The sequence below is a fragment of the Lissotriton vulgaris genome, chromosome 7 (genome assembly GCF_964263255.1).
Source record: "Lissotriton vulgaris chromosome 7, aLisVul1.2, whole genome shotgun sequence".
NCBI lineage: Eukaryota > Metazoa > Chordata > Amphibia > Caudata > Salamandridae > Lissotriton > Lissotriton vulgaris.
Window position 1 is genome coordinate 1593030787 of NC_141695.1, and position 16290 is coordinate 1593047076.

Here is a 16290-nt window from a genome sequence, read left to right on the forward strand (position 1 = left end):
TTGGCCAGTCTCATTCCAGTGGGAGGCTCCTTTCGGTCCACTGTGTTTGTGATGGTGCACCCTGGGTGCTGGTGCTCAAAAGCGTGACACGACTTAATCAAAGATTGTAAAAGAAGGCGTGTACTGCCATCACCCTGAAGGCTGGTCTTGTACCATACTGAGGGCGCTCTCTCTCTCTGAGGACAATTGCATTTTTTTTCTTGCAGAAGATTTAAAGTCAAACCACACACCCTTACAAGCCTCTGAAAAACAAATATCATAGATATATTGGATATTTTCCCCAAAAAATACCAAAACTCAGACTCAGTACATATCTCTTGCCTATAGTTGCGCTTGCAGCATCCAAGCCATTAAAACCACACCTACTATCCATCATTAGACACAAAGGCAATATCCTATTAGTCCACCCTGAACTCCTGCTTTTGAGGCCGAGGTTACAAAAAAAACGCAGTACTTTATGAAACATTCCGTCAAGTTTAGGTGGTTTCCATTGATTGCTTTCGGACAATAACGGAAACGAATTCAGCATATTTAAACAATTGTGCAACACTGATAGCCAGAGGGCAAAAAAATGCATTCCAAATTTTCGACTTGTTATGGCCCCCTAAATACTATGTAACTTCAATATTAGTTCATATTAACTTAAATAAAAAGGCATTATTCCACCTCAGTAAGTGGTAAATATAATGTACGTGAATGATGCGATAATGTAATGGTTTGAAAAAACGCATCTGCGATCCAGACATCTTCAATTTTTCTTTTCTTTTATTTTTAAAATAGCGTCCTGGGGAGTTTGAAAAATAGAATTTTATAAATCTGATGAAGGATGCATAAATCTTTCTTTAGCACAATCCATGTTAAAAAGATCCTTCCCGTCTAAAAGCATCGCATTGTAGTCATGTTTTAAGTTCTCTAATGGCAGCCACAGGATCGGACCACCATATTTCGGTATTTCTTCAGGATAACATTGGAGCTGTCGTCAAAATACAGGACCGATATAGGGTTTAGTTGTGTTGGGGCACAGCACGCTTTCGGAGCCGATTCGGGATTGATGAAATGAACCTGAAAAACAAAAATGCAACCAGGTTCAGTAATTTTCAGGCAAAACCATCTACAGAACACGCATGGTCTAGCAAGTACCAAAACCACCCTAGTAGACATAAGAAAACTCTTGTTAATCTAAATACAGAAGCGATGGTGCTGGATAAGACAAGTAATGGCTGAATTCAATCAAACATTCAATCAAAGTAAAAGCAATGTGAAGATGATGGGTACATAATTTCTTCTATTTGACATCTCTGGAAACTCAAAGGATTTTATTGCCTCCTGGCCAATCTAGCATTCTACACTCTACCCTATGCAGTCATCTATACTACTATAATAAAGGAAGACCTTTCAGCCTTTGAGGCGGGTAAACTCGGGAACCACAGGGCCAATCCACACACCCGATACACCGTTGGAATCGTCAGGATGTGTAGATGGTTATAGGCTATATACATTTAATTAAAAACTGTTATTAAAAAAATTGACAGTAAAAAAAAAAAAGTAGTCCCTCCGAAGTAGCGCCGGCCACGACATGCGTGCTTACGTCAGGAGCGCGGGGAGGAGCGGCGCCCAGGAGCGCGACGAGGAGCGGCGGACATGGCGCGGGGGAGGAGCGGTGACGTGAGGAGCAGCGGACAGGCTGGAGGAGTGGCGGCTGAGGTAAGGGAGCGGAGGACATAGAGCGGGGACGTGAGGAGCAGCGGACAGGCCAGCGGCGGAACGAACAGCGGACAGATGGGAGGAGCGGCGGCTGAGGTAAGGGGACCCATGTCAGGGCAGGCTGGGGTCGGGGCAGGCAGGGGAGGGGCCGGGCGGGGGCCCGGGCTGCTGGACAATGTCGGGGCGGGCGGGGGTCGGGGAAGCCTGTTCCTCCCGGACAAGGTCGGGACGGGCTGCTAGTCTACAATAAAACAAAACACTCACCTGAGCACATGTACAGAGCTGTTTAAGCTTCATTAGAAAATCGCTTTCCTTTAAAGGTCTGGGCTAATAACTCAGCTACCTGTGGAACCTACTTCTCATAATATACTTTGAGTTGGCTTTCGATCAGAATTCTGGAACACTTGCTTTGATTGTGTCAGATCCCTTAAATCACTGTTTTGGGTCAGCATTAATCACATCTTGAATCAACCGAGACATCATGGGTTTGGCTGTTGATGAATCCTTCCTCCTCATAGGAAGTGATTGCATTGCAACTCTTGAGGAACTACATTACGAGTGCTTGGTTTTTTCAACACGTTCAATTATTTTTTGATTCATTCATGGTTCACAAAAAGCAGTAGTGGTATTGTTGTTCACTGCAAGACCTATTTGTTCACCTTACAGAAAAAAACGTAATGCTAGGGGCACCAAATTCCTCGAATGGCTACCATTTCAGGACCTTCGGCTTCCCTAGAAATCAAATTCAACTGACAGTCCACCGATTAGATTTATCATGCTTAGCAGTATTAACAAAGCCGAAAGGTCTGTCTTTGTAAGTGAAAATGCAATCAAGACCTACTGGCGTTTGTTATCCTTATTTTTATCCATTTATGCTATGGAAGAAAAAAAGTTTCTGACCCCTTTGCAATGGTTTTGTAGCTTGTCCCTATTATAGACCCGCATGCTGGATATAACTCACCCTTCAAATGATTGGGGCCCGAGTTGTGTCTTGCTTTGATTGAAAGAAAAAATTGTGGGGGCTGCCTGTTGATGTGCCTCAATAACTCAAAATTATGTGAACCCAAAACCTACAATTGCCTACATCTTCAGACTTTTTTGGCCAGTGGTTTTGGAAGCAAGTTTGGCATATGAAGAAAACAGCAGACTTACAGTCTAAAGTTGTATGTTACTTGGTATCGTCATAGCCAAAAGTTGGCTGGACAATGTGTTTCTTCATTGGGAGAGGGTTTCCAGATGTCCTAAATCAGATTAGTGGGAAACAGTCTCCTTTCTCCAGCCTCTCTCACCCGAAGTGATAGTATTTTCGTGGCCCACTGTCAGTCTTTTGATGCCCCAGAGTCAGTGATTTACTAATCCGGTTTCTATGGCCGTGTCCTTGTTTCTCTGCATTCCTGTGCCTAGTTGTAATTTCCCTTTGCAGTGTCACAATTTCCCAGTTCCAGTGCCTGTTTCCTGCCCAGTATCCCTATTTCCCTGTGTCAAGTGCCCATAACTCAGTCCCTGAGTTTTCCCAGCCCCAATATTCGTTCGCTGTCCTGTACACTCTGCCTTCAGCTCCGTGTGGTAGAAGTCACTATCCCCAATCACTATGTTCAAGGGTCCTCCAACAGTGTCCCTGGTCCCGCTGTCACTGTGCTGATGGGTTACTGATCATTGCCCTTGTATCCCCATCACAGATTTGAAAGTCAGTGGTCAGGGGTTCCATGCTCCAGCAAGTATGTGGCACCATGCACCTATGCCAGCATAGGCCAGCATAGGCCCAATGGAACACAGCCCTGGTGTCCATGCCTCCTGGTGTAATTATTGATGCATTCCAAAAATCAGTATGTATTTCTCGGTCAAGTGTCTGTGTTACGTTGTCCCAGAGCCAGTGTTTCCACTGTCTCAGGATCTGTTTAGTCCCTATCCCAGAATCCCATACTTTCCCCGGATTGGGAATGATCAACTCTGATTTAGCGCTCTTCCCTCCGAAAGGCATCAACAAGCTTAAAATACACGCGCTCAGTAATTCCCTATAAAAAAAGATAATTTGACCGTACTTATTACGTTTCCTTAAATTATGGTATTAAAGTAGATGTGTAGATTTAGCACAACTATAACACACATCATTTAAATAAAGGTCTGCGCTACAGCTACTGATTATCCTCATCTGTCATGGGTTGCCAGCTGTGATAACAAAGAAGCATCAACATTCATTTAAATATTTAGGAAACATCCCTACTTCTGGCAAAAGCCACATAAACATCTTTTAAAGCCTGCATCCACAGAGAAACCAAGGTAATTGCATATGTGAGGATGTCACCCAGAAGAGTTACTTAAGCACACAGGCAGACAGAAGTAACCTACCAGTGTCTGAACAATTGCATGGTTTGTAGCATTCATGTAGGAATTCAGCGGGAAGGAACACTCTCCATCGCAGTAGTATGCCGGATAACCTTCTGGGGCAATTATCCAGTCCTGTATGAGAAGTGAAATTAATAAAGCATGAACATGGTATGTGCTGCTTAGATAGAAATATCTAGACGGTTACCAGTAAGATACTGTAGCTCCATGGCACAAAGCCAATACCAACACCATGGTACTAAACAACATCAATCATAAAGCCAATGCATTCCACATCTGCAGACAAAACAGAACAGCAGACTGCACTTGCTTGTGTCAAGAGAAAAACATGGCATGCCAAACGCAGTAAAGCGTAGGAAAAGAAAAGGGTTGTTACACAGGATCAGGGTCGAAAAAAAATAAACAAGAGCAGCCCACAGAGTTAATAAAAGCTCGACCCAATTAATATATAATTTAGCTTAATAAACTGTACTCCAATAAGAAATCTACATGAGCCTAGTTAATCGGTCCACTAAATTAAAAACACTAAATTAAGAAGAGCGCAAAGTACACAGCGCTTTCAACAACTAAACTGCAACGCACTGGGGCAGTATATAAACAATATTTAGTTATTTAGCTAGGTGATATCTTATGATAACTTGAGACTGCTGAGATGAATAAGGTACGTACCTACGGTAACACTCTTATCTGATGAATACCCTACATAACAGAATTCCATAAAATAGGATTAATCAGGAGACAATCCATCTAGGCAAGGATTGCTTTGAAGTGGCGAATTCTGTACTTAAAGGATCATAGTTTATAAAAAGTTGCTTTGACTTTCTCAAAGACTTTGTTTTTTCTAAATAAAATCTCAAAACCCTCCTTACTTTGAATGTATGGAGAAATTTGTGAACGACAAGAGGTATTTAAAAAAAATTCTGGTAGAGAGGTAAGTCTGATTGACATGAAAATCTGACACTACTTTAGGATGTGTCCTCATCTCTACCATATTACTATGAAATACTGTGTAAGGTTTGTGGTAGCACAGGACTTGTATTTCACTAACTCTACATGCAGAGGTTATAGAGACCAAGAAGAAAGCCTTTCAAGAAAGATGTTGAAGGAAGGCTTTATTAAAATGTTTGAAGGGATGCCCCAATAGTCGAGAAATGACCATATTTAATTCCCAAGGAGAAGACCTTCTGAGAGAAGGGTAGATTTTCTTAACACCCTCTAGGAAAATCCGGACTACAGCCATTTTTAAAAAGGATATTTCTGAAGGGCATTTTCGATAGGCCGTGATTGCTGCAAGATGAACTCTAATAGATGAAAAGTGCAATTTTGCTTTAGCCAAATAAAGGTGGTATGAAGAACCATTAACGAAACGGAGGGGAGAGGGTCCTAGGGACAGTTTACTGACCCTACAATGCTACTATCCCTATATACAGTGTAACCAACCAAGAGTAGCAAGGGGTCAAATATAATGCATTCCAAATTTCGTAACTAGGAAAAGGGGGAAACCTTCTTCCTATCAGAACAAAAAACTAGTGATGTGCTACTCCAGTCACACACAGGGCCTCCCTCTCTGTGAGAAGAATCCCATCAGTCACCACTCGGATCCGCCCTTCATCATCTGGGATCCTTCGCACATGAAGGTAAGATGACAAAACCCACTGTGGACTGGCAGGTGTTAAAGCCTAGACCTACATGTGGGACCCAGTGGTCAAGTTGTAAGGAATATGCTACTTACCAGTATGCATCTGTTCTTGGCATAGAGTGCTGCAGAGTGGTACATTATGAATAGATCGCCATCTGGTGTTGGGCTCGGATGATTGCACTTTGTTTTTCTCTTGGAGAGTCTTTTGTATCTTGGTGACTCCTCCCTTGGTTGGTAGTGCGCATGGGCATCGGCTCCATCCTTAGATTGTTTTGCCATAGTAGGGTTAGATGGAGTAGTATAGTAGAATACAGATAAGAGTGCCCATGTAAGTGTATCTAAATAAGATAATGTTGGAACAGACACAGGTTTCCGGGGAGGCTGGGAGGGCATGTACCACTCTGCAGCCCTCTATGCCAAGAACAGATGCATACTGGTAAGTAGCATATTCCGTTCGAGGCATATGGGCTGCAGATGGTACATTATGAATAGACTATACAGCAGTTCTCTCCCTAGCGGTGGTCGCCCGTGTCTGTTGCAACTGTCTGAAACAATGTTTTTAATACTGCTTGTCCCACTCTAGCTTGTTGTGTTGTGTGCACATCTACACAATAGTGTTTTGTGAAGGTGTGCGGTGTAACCCAGGTAGCCGCCTTGCATATGTCATCTAGTGGAATGTTTCCCAGAAATGACATAGATGCTCCTAGTTTACGTGTAGAGTGAGCTCTAGGAGGAACAGTTAATGTTCTCTTTGCCTTTAAGTAGCATATTTGAATGCATTTTACAATCCATCTGGCAATGCCCGCTTTGGAGATGGGATTGCCTTTATGTGTAGGAGAAAACGCAACAAATAGCTGTTTTGTCTTTCTGAAAGGCTGTGTTCTTTCTATATAGTACAATATGGCCCTTCTAACATCCAATGTATGTAGGGCTCTTTCTGCTACTGTTTGTGGTTTTGGAAAGAAAACCGGTAATTCCACTGACTGATTGATGTGGAATGCTGAAATAACCTTCGGTAAGAATTTTGGGTTTGTTCTAAGAACCACTTTATTTTGGTGTAGCTGCATAAATGGTTCTTGAATCGTAAAAGCCTGCAGTTCACTTACTCTTCTAAGTGACGTGATAGCTATAAGGAAGGCCACCTTCCATGTGAGGAATTGTATTTCACACCTATGCATAGGTTCAAAGGGTGGCCCCATTAGTCTGGTAAGCACTATGTTGAGATTCCAGACTGGGGAAGGTGGTCTTCTTGGTGGAATGACTCTTTTGAGTCCTTCCATGAAAGCTTTAATTGCTGGTACTTTAAACAGTGACAGATGTTGCCTGTTTTGTAGGTACGCCGCTATGGCTGCAAGATGAACTCTGATAGAGGTATATGCTAGGTTACATTGCTGTAAGTGTAGTAAATAGCAAATGATTTGTTTAGTGGATGCGTCCAGAGGGTTGATGTGCTTACTGTTACAGTGTATAGCAAACCTCTTCCATTTTGCTGCATAGCATGCTCTGGTGGTAGGACGTCTTGCTTGTTTAATGATTTCCATGCATTCTGGTGGTAAATCTAAATACCCAAACTCTATGACCTCAGGAGCCAGGTCGCTAGGTTCAGTTGTTTGGGATCTGGGTGCATTATTTCTCCATGGTTCTGTGTAAGATGCATGGGTAATAACCTTAGCTTTTGATGTGGTACTTGTGAGAGTTGTAGCAGCGTGGTGAACCACGGCTGTCTTGCCCACGTGGGTGCCACTAGTATCATTGTCATTGAGTGTTGCTGCAGTTTCCGAACCAGTAACGGAATTAGTGGTAGAGGAGGGAACGCGTAAGCAAATTTGTTGGACCAATTTATCCACAGTGCATTGCCCTGGGACCGTTGGTGTGGGTACCTGGATGCGAATTCTTTGCATTTTGCGTTCTGATGATTGGCAAACAGATCTATCTCTGGTTGCCCCCATTTTTGGAAGAATGGCTGTAGTACTTGGTTGTGCAGCTCCCATTCGTGTACTTGTTCTGACTGTCTGCTTAGGATGTCTGCTATCTGATTTTGAACTCCTGGTAGGTGTTCCGCTAACAGGTAGATCTTTTGAGGAATGGCCCATCTCCATATGTCCTGTGCTAGTCTGGACAGTTGGAGAGAGTGTGTCCCCCCTGTTTTTGAATATAATACATTGCAGTCATGTTGTCTGTTCTGATCAGGACTGCTTTGCCTGTTGTTTGCATTTGGAAAGCTTTTAGTGCTAGAAATATTGCTAATAGTTCTAGGTAGTTGATGTGCAGTTTCTTTTGCTGCACACTCCACTTCCCCTGCACTGTGTATCTGTCCATATGCGCTCCCCATCCGGAGAGCGATGCGTCCGCTGTTATTATCACTTGTGGAATTGGCTCTAGGAACGACCGTCCCTTGGAAATGTTTTCTGTGTTCCACCACTTCAGAGAGCGATACGTCCGGTCGTTTACCAACACCAGATCTGTAATCTGACCTTGAGCCTGATTCCACTGTGTCGCTAGACACTCTTGTAGTGGGCGCATTTGTAGTCTGGCATGTGGTATTAGCAGTATGCAGGAGGACATCATGCCTAATAGTTGCATAAACACTTGTGCTGGTAGTGAGTGTTGTGGTTGAAACTTTGTATTAACCCGACCATTGTCTGTACTCTGATTGGGTTGGGGTATGCTATTGCCTTTTCTGTGTCTACTGTAGCCCCCAGGTATTGCTGAATCTGGTTTGGTTGCAGGTGTGATTTTTTGTAGTTCACCGTGAACCCTAGGTGGTGCAGCAATTGAATTGTCTTCTGTGTGTTGTGAAGACATTCTTCTTTTGACTTGGCCTTTATTAGCCAATCGTCCAAGTATGGGAAGACATGTATTTGTTGTCTTCTTAGGTGTGCTGCCACCACAGCTAGACATTTTGTGAAAACTCTTGGTGCTGTTGTGACACCGAACGGAAGGACTTTGAACTGATAGTGTTGTCCTTCTAACACAAACCTTAGGTATTTCCTGTGGGCTTTGTGAATTGGGATATGAAAGTAAGCGTCTTTTAGATCCAGTGTAGAAAGAAAGTCCCCTTTCTTCAGTAAAGGGAGTACTTGTTGGAGCGTGACCATGTGGAAATGCTCCGAATTTATGTAAGCATTGAGAGGTCTGAGGTCTAATATTGGTCTTAGGGACCCGTCCTTTTTGGGGATCAGGAAGTATAGAGAGTATACTCCTGCTCCTTGTTGATCTTTTGGGACCTTCTCTATTGCATGCTTTTGTAGAAGTGCTAGAACTTCTTCTCTTAACAATGTCAGATGATCTTGACTCATTGGACGCTGTTTGGGGGGGATGTTTGGTGGGGTAGCTGTGAGTTCTAGGCAATAACCATGTTGGATAATTTGTCTCACCCACTTGTCTGACGTGATGTTTTCCCAGACAGGTAGGAACTGTGATAGATGTCCCCCGACCGGTGTTATGTGGTCTGGGGGGAGTTCTATGAAGTCACTGTTTTGGTGTTGAGGCGTTGCGGTTGTTATTATTTCCGCGGCCTCTACCCTTATTGTTGTTACCTCTGTAACTGCCTCTTGAATTACCTCTGGGTGATGTTGGTGTGAAAGATGTGGATTGCTGATTCGTTCCTGTGTTCTTTGAGCCCCCTCTATAGGTGGATCTACGAAAGGAACCTCTGTGTGTTGGCTGTTGCAATGCTCCCATTGACTTAGCCGTTTCCGTATCTTTCTTCATTTTTTCTAATGTCTCGTCTGTGCTTGAACCAAACAATGTCTTCTGATCAAATGGTTTGTTCAGTAGGGCTGTTTGTACTTCTTGTTTGAATCCTGATATTCTAAGCCATGCATGCCTTCTTAGCATGACACTGGTGTTAATAGATCTTGCTGCAGTGTCTGCTGCGTCTAATGCACACTTAATGGAAGTATTGGTTATTATTTTACCTTCCTGTATTAATTGATCTGCCTTTTTCTGATGTTCTTTTGGGAGATGTGTGAGAAGTTTTTCTAACTCATCGTAATGTGCCCTGTCGTAACGTGCGAGTAGTGCTTGTGTATTGGCTATACGCCAGCTATTCGCTGCCTGTGATGCTACTCTTTTGCCTGATGCATCTATTAACTTTGACTCTTTATCTGGTGGAGGAGCCTCTCCTGTAGATAATGAGTTTGCTCTTTTACGAGCGTTTGAGACCACCAGCGAGTCTAGAGGTACATGCCCTCTAATAAATATTGGGTCCTTTGGAGCCGCTTTGTATTTTTTATCAATTCTTGGGTTTAACACCCTGGCTCTCACTGGGTTTTCGAATATTTCCTCTGTGTGACTAAGAAGACCCTTCAACATAGGAAGAGTACCTGATGTTCTCTGTGCATTAGGTAGAGTCTCTAACAAGAAATCCTCTATTTGAGGTTCTGTATGCATATCTAGTTTGTGATATTTTGCTGCCCTATTAATGAGCTGCACAAAACCTGTGTTATCATCAGGTGGTGAAGGCTTTGAGGGATATAGCTCTGGGTCGTTGTCCTCATCTGACCCTACATCATAATTTTCCCATGGGTCCTCCTCATCTGGGATAGTTTCGTCATCCCCTTGAGGTTCTCCCTCCCCTAGATCACTGTCTACATCTGACTGAGGTGTAGCTGGTCGTGGTGTAGAAGGTGTAGGAATATTTGGCCTATTGTGAGGAATAGGAGAAGAGGGTGTGACTCTAGGTCGAGGAGAAGCAGGAGGAGTTATATTTGTCCCCATTGTTCTCTTTTTTGAAGGAAGAGGTTTATCTTCTGACTGTTCACTCTTTCTCTTCTTCGTGACCACTTTCCCAGTTTGTGGATCAATAAACAAGATCTTTTGTTTGGGATCTGTCTGTTGCTCCTGAATCGGTACCGAAGATCCTGGTTCCGAGAGGTGCTTTTGTTTTCGATCGTCAGATCTTGTTGTTTTCGACACCGAATGTCTGCTCGATTCCGACTTTCTGGGTATCGAGTGTATCTTGGGCGATGAGTCATATTTATGTTTCGACATGGAATGTTTCGATACCGAGCTTTCCTTTGTATGTAGCCTCGGTGCCGAAGTCGATGTCGCCCTTTTCTCGGATCAGACATGGTGGGAGTCCGAGTGTTTCGGTTTCAGTTTCGGTTTCGTTGCCAGGCCCGAGGGCGGGGCGTCGGAAACTTTTTTCTGCGGTTTGACCGGGCCCGAGGGCGGGGTCGTTACCGCACGGGGTCGGTTTTTCGGTAAGGGGACGTCGTCACTCACGGTTTGTTGCTCGATGAGTTCTTCAACCTCCGACTGGTCCCCTTCCGACCCCGACTGGTCCTCTTCTTCCTCGATTTGCTCGTCTCCGAACAGCTCCGGGATCGCTTCCGCCTGCATTCTGGAAACCTCGTGTCTTCGAGCTCGACGATTTCTAATCGTTAGCTTGGAGGAGAATGCTGCACAGGCTTCGCAGTCCCTGGATTCGTGTTCAGGCGATAGACAGAGGTTGCACACCTCGTGTAGGTCCTTGTGTGGGAACTTAGCACCACACGTTGGACATTTTTTGAATGGAGTCCTTTCCATGGACTCCGGGCTTGACTGCGTCGAGAAAGGCCTCCTGTTCTTCGACGTAGATCCAAGTTTTTCTCTTCGATTTTGAATTTGCAACGCGTCGGAATGGAAATGAACGCGTTCGATAACAATACCGTCGAATTGGAAAGGGAATACGCGCCGATAAATCACTTTCTTCTGAAGTTGATCTGGAGCGTCTCGATCCTCATCCGAACCCGATGGCGGAAAAAAACAATCTAAGGATGGAGCCGATGCCCATGCGCACTACCAACCAAGGGAGGAGTCACCAAGATACAAAAGACTCTCCAAGAGAAAAACAAAGTGCAATCATCCGAGCCCAACACCAGATGGCGATCTATTCATAATGTACCATCTGCAGCCCATATGCCTCGAACATAGTGTTTTAATGAGGGTGACTGAAAGCAGTGCTCAAATGTGAAATATGAATTGTGATGATAAGTGAATGTAAGTGAGTTTAAAATTAGGTAAAGAAGAGAAACACTCTTTAATATATTCTCTTCACTCCCAAAGTAATAAAAAGTGCGTAGTGGACTAAACAAATAACCACTATTGATGTAAAAAGGTCGACATGTTTCTGCAGACTAGATTGATCCCCATGGTATCATGCTGCTTCCTCAGGACCATATAACGCTACTGCTTGGTATGAAGAACCACCTATTCTTTGCATTTGAGATGGTTGAAACTGCGCTGAGTACACCGATGCAGAATCTCTTCCATTATTATAAGAATATTAAGAAGTTCTAGTAGAAGGTCTTTTGGTTTCTCTTGCAACATCCATGTATTCCTCAGTAAGGTTCAAGTGACCATGTTGCAAGAGTTTAAGAGCCAAGCTGCTAAGTTCAGCAATTATTGGTTGGGGTGTTGAATTTGGCTGCCGTACAAGATCCTGAGGAAAGTCTTGCTGCTATGCCGCCTCCTGTGTGGATGCTCTGAAAGGTAAATGAGATCCATTAACCACCACTGTTGGGGCCACTCCGCAAAAATGAGAATCATTCTGGCCTTCGAGTAAGACAGCTTGAAGATCACTGTTGTCACTAGGGGAATTGGAGGAAAGGCATAAAGAAATTTGCCTGACCAGTCGCTCAATACGGTGTTTCCAGTGTGCTTGATTGGTAGAACCTCGAGAAAAAGCCTTGCCATTTATTTGTCCTTCATGGAAAAGATCTATTTGCGGGAAACCCCAATCACAAAAGATGTTGTGAAGTGCAGAGTTGTTTGAAACCCATTCATGATTTTCTTGAATGGTTCTGCTGAGATTGTCAACTTACGTGGTCTCGATTCCTTGTTGATAGGCCGCTGTAGTCCTGCGATCTCTAGATATTTACCATTTCCAGATTGTTTGTGTCTCTGGAGATAGAGGTCCGGATCTAGGTTCCCTTGCTGCTAGTTCAGATAATGCATGGTTGTATTGTCCATCTGAACAAGGAGAGAATTTGTTCTGAATGACAGAAATGAAGTTTTCCGGGCTAAGTGTACTGCTCTCAACTCTAGAAGGTTGATGTGGTAAGACTGTTCATTCTGAGACTACATGCCTTGAATTTGAAGATGGTCCATATGTGCATCCAGACCTGTAAGGGAAGCATCCATGTCCACGGTTTGGGTCAAGAAGTCTTGATGGAAATTCATTCCTTTTAGAAGATTCTTGTTCGGCACCTCCAGCTGAGCAATTGTTTTGCATGAGGTAACGTAGGGATTGAGCTGGTATTGACAGAGATTTCTTCTAATTTAAGTGGTACTTGGATGCCTTAATGAGCCAGTCATTTAGGTATGGATAAATATAGACATAAATATTCATTTTTCTAAGTGAGTTGCTACAGCTGCCATAAATTTGGAGAAAGTCTCCAGTGCAAATTTGAGACCAAAAGGAGAACCCTGCATTGGTAATAGTCTCTTTCTACAGTGAACCTCAGGAAATATCAATGTTTTTTGGCTATCAGGATGTGGAAATACACATTCTACAGATCTATTGAAAATAGCCAATCCCCCTGATGGAGTTTAGGGTAGATTTGATGAAGAGCTAACATGAATTTTTCTTTACAAATGCACTTGTTCGCTTTCTTGAGGTATAAAATGGATCTGTATTTGTTTTTCGGTCCTTTCTTTTTCACCAGAAATGAACAGGAATATATTCCCATCCCTTTCAGGGACATTGGGACTTTTTAAACTGCATGTTTTTGCACGAAGATGGAGACTTCTTATATGCAAATGTTCTATGTTGGAATGGATGATGGAGGACAGTAAGACAGTAAGACAGTGGCCATGTTCTACAATACTCAGAACTCATTTGTCAGTGGTTACTTTCTCCAATCTTGTAGGTAAGATGTTATGATTTCCCCTTACCAGAGTGAGTAATGAGGGGGTGGGGGGAGTTGGAGACGCAAAGTTTGCTATCGGTTGTTGGTTTAGTGGCTTGGGCTGAGGGTTGCTGACCTCCTCCAGTGGTACCAAATACGTTTTTGCCCACTGAATCCACTTTTTTACTTTCCTAGTCAAGAGGAACAGTATATGTTGGAGCCATGGTATGTAGCTTCCCGGCAACAAAGACAATGATGGAGGCTGGTGTAGGATCTGTGCAAAGAAAAGATGGGTCCTGATTCAGTGGTTTGTATTTTTTCCTGTGGGCAGAAATGTGCAGGCTTTACAGAAACCCATGAAAATAGTAGCTCCATATCTGGTTCTAAAAGACCTGGAACCAAAGGGAGAAATGGTCTAGAAGCAGATATTCAGTTTGTTGGCACCCCCTAATAAGTACCTCCTGGAAAATATTTGTATCATACAAAGGATATATTGTCACTGGAGGTGAATCTGTCAAAGTAGGAGAGTACAGACTCGAAGATGATGTGGTATGATGAGACCATAAGGAACTTGCTCTGGAGGTAACACATCATTGTTGTCTTGATGTGAACTCCTGGTAGATCTCGAGTGAAGATGACAATGGGGAGATCTTCATCTTGACCTAGACCTATTTATGCGAGTCTAGCGTGACGGAAGCAAGATCTACGGTGCCTTGGAATGGATGCCACCGATACACGCAACTGTGGGAGCCAAGGAGAATTACCTTCAGAATTGCTGGTTGTGGAGAGGAAGGTGGGGGAGGAGGAAAACTCCTGCTGCAGGGCATGATGGGGCAGTGGAGGTCAAGGGGCAGTGGGGTCAAAGGTGCAGTGGTCTAGTCACATTGTTTCAATACTACAGCCTATGCAGGCTATATTGTCCTAACCTTCCATATCATTCACTTGAAAATAATGTAAAACGTCTTTGTGAAGCTTGGTTTAAAAACAAAAAAAACACCTTTACTAATTTATATTGGTTTTCGAAAAAAGCTGTGTTTTTCTTCTATTTTTTAAAGTAAATGTAATGGAGTTACCTGTCTTAAGGCTACAACTTTCTACATTTTGGTCACATACTTTATGGCCTTTCCGGAGTAAGGTGGAGATACTGTGAAAATGTGCTGTTGAAAGAACGGCTCCGGTGTCAAAGTCAAAGAAACTTATTAAGTGCACAAATCACATCGAAGTCTCATGGCGCTTGCAGGACTCCAGTGGGCTGAAGGTCATATCTGTTCATCATAATTTCTGATCAAATAACGATTTTAATTCTTTCCGGAAATGTTTGTGTTCGACAACGGAGTGAAGATGGGATGGAAGCTTATTCCAAAGAAGGGGGGCAAGGAAGGCGAAGGATCGTCCCCCACTTCCTGCAGTGCGAATTCGAAGTGGGGTAAGAAGAGATTTAGAACTAGATCTTAGTGCTTAGATTATCAATGGAGATTCTCTGAAAGAGAACGAATGGTAACTTTACTGACTTGGACTGCTCTCTTATATTCTTGAGTCTAACCTTTGCTTAATTTGGGCTATTCGTAGCATAATGTGGGCATCAAAGGCAATATGAAACTTATCCCTGTAACTAATATGATAATCATTGGTTTAATAGGAGCATTATATAACTGTGACCAAAGCTGGCATAGTGGTGAAAACATGGCAAATAATGGTTATTTCTGCCATGTAATATAAGTACATAGGCAAGTAAGGCAAAATGTGCCCCTGTGCAAGAGAATACTTGATGAAAATGGCAAACATTTTGGAATGTTAAATATAACAGAAAAGATGATATTTTGATAATGGTTTTTTTCACGAAATGGTAAGATTTTGTTTTGAGTAAAATAGAGATTTTTTTTCTGTCAAACACAAAAAATGAACTATTTCTTCTAGCCACTGGCTTGATGACGTTTTAGAACAAAAACACTGAAAGCGGATATCCAAGTGATATTTGATGTTCAGTTCCGGAGACTTCCTGCTGATGTTTTTGGTGCCAAAGGGCACTTTCTCCCATAGCTGATATTTTATTATTTATGTGGGGTCATTTCATCATCTACACTGATACAACATTCATACCATTACATCCATTATTGTCTGAGGTTTGAGCTTGTAAAATGGGTGTAACCTAGCTACTGTCTACGCCTGTAAGGTCGTTGTAAACGGAGTGGTGCAACTGATGTATGAGCCCTTCTATCCTGCCTAGCTCCACTGTCCACAGCCCAAGAACGACTTCAGTGTATATGTTCCTACACTGTTTTTCCCGCCTAAATTCTGATTCATAACATAGGAAGATTTCAAATACATTGCAGTAGCAATGCAGAAAAATAAAAGAAAGCGAGATGTTTTATACATTTCGGGAAAAAGACCACATGGAATTACATACCGATATGTATTTACAACCTAGAATACCTTTAGTAAGACGTAAAGGCTATGCTCATCAATAGAGAGAATGAAGAACCACTGATGACATGGGTGAAAACAACTAAAAGCACTTTAGGTGTCAGAAAGACGAATAATTAAAACCTCAAATGTCACCCTCGTGTTGGGACTCGGCTTCACAGTGCAGAAACAAAATATATAGTGCTGGGTGGCACTAAAGGTTAAGGGCATAGGTATAATCTTGAAACCGGATTTCCTATCCTTCAAATAAAAGCAGTTATTAAGATATTACAATTCTCTACTTATACTTCAAATGAGTCCTCTAATGCTGTAAATTAAATCACAGGATGAAGTTTAATATAA

General features: G+C 42.8%; 1 protein-coding gene across 1 annotated transcript in view; it reads right to left on the reverse strand.

Moving 5' to 3' along the window:
* Positions 1-741: 741 nt before the first annotated feature.
* Positions 742-16290, reverse strand: part of BMP7 (bone morphogenetic protein 7) — a 290263-nt gene continuing 274714 nt past the window's right edge. The window contains exons 6-7 of the mRNA XM_086932499.1: positions 4054-4164; positions 742-1062 (exon numbers count right to left, since the gene is read on the reverse strand). Coding sequence (XP_086788625.1) covers positions 913-1062; positions 4054-4164 — 261 coding nt within the window. The 3' untranslated portion in view covers positions 742-912. The remainder of the gene's footprint in view (positions 1063-4053; positions 4165-16290) is intronic.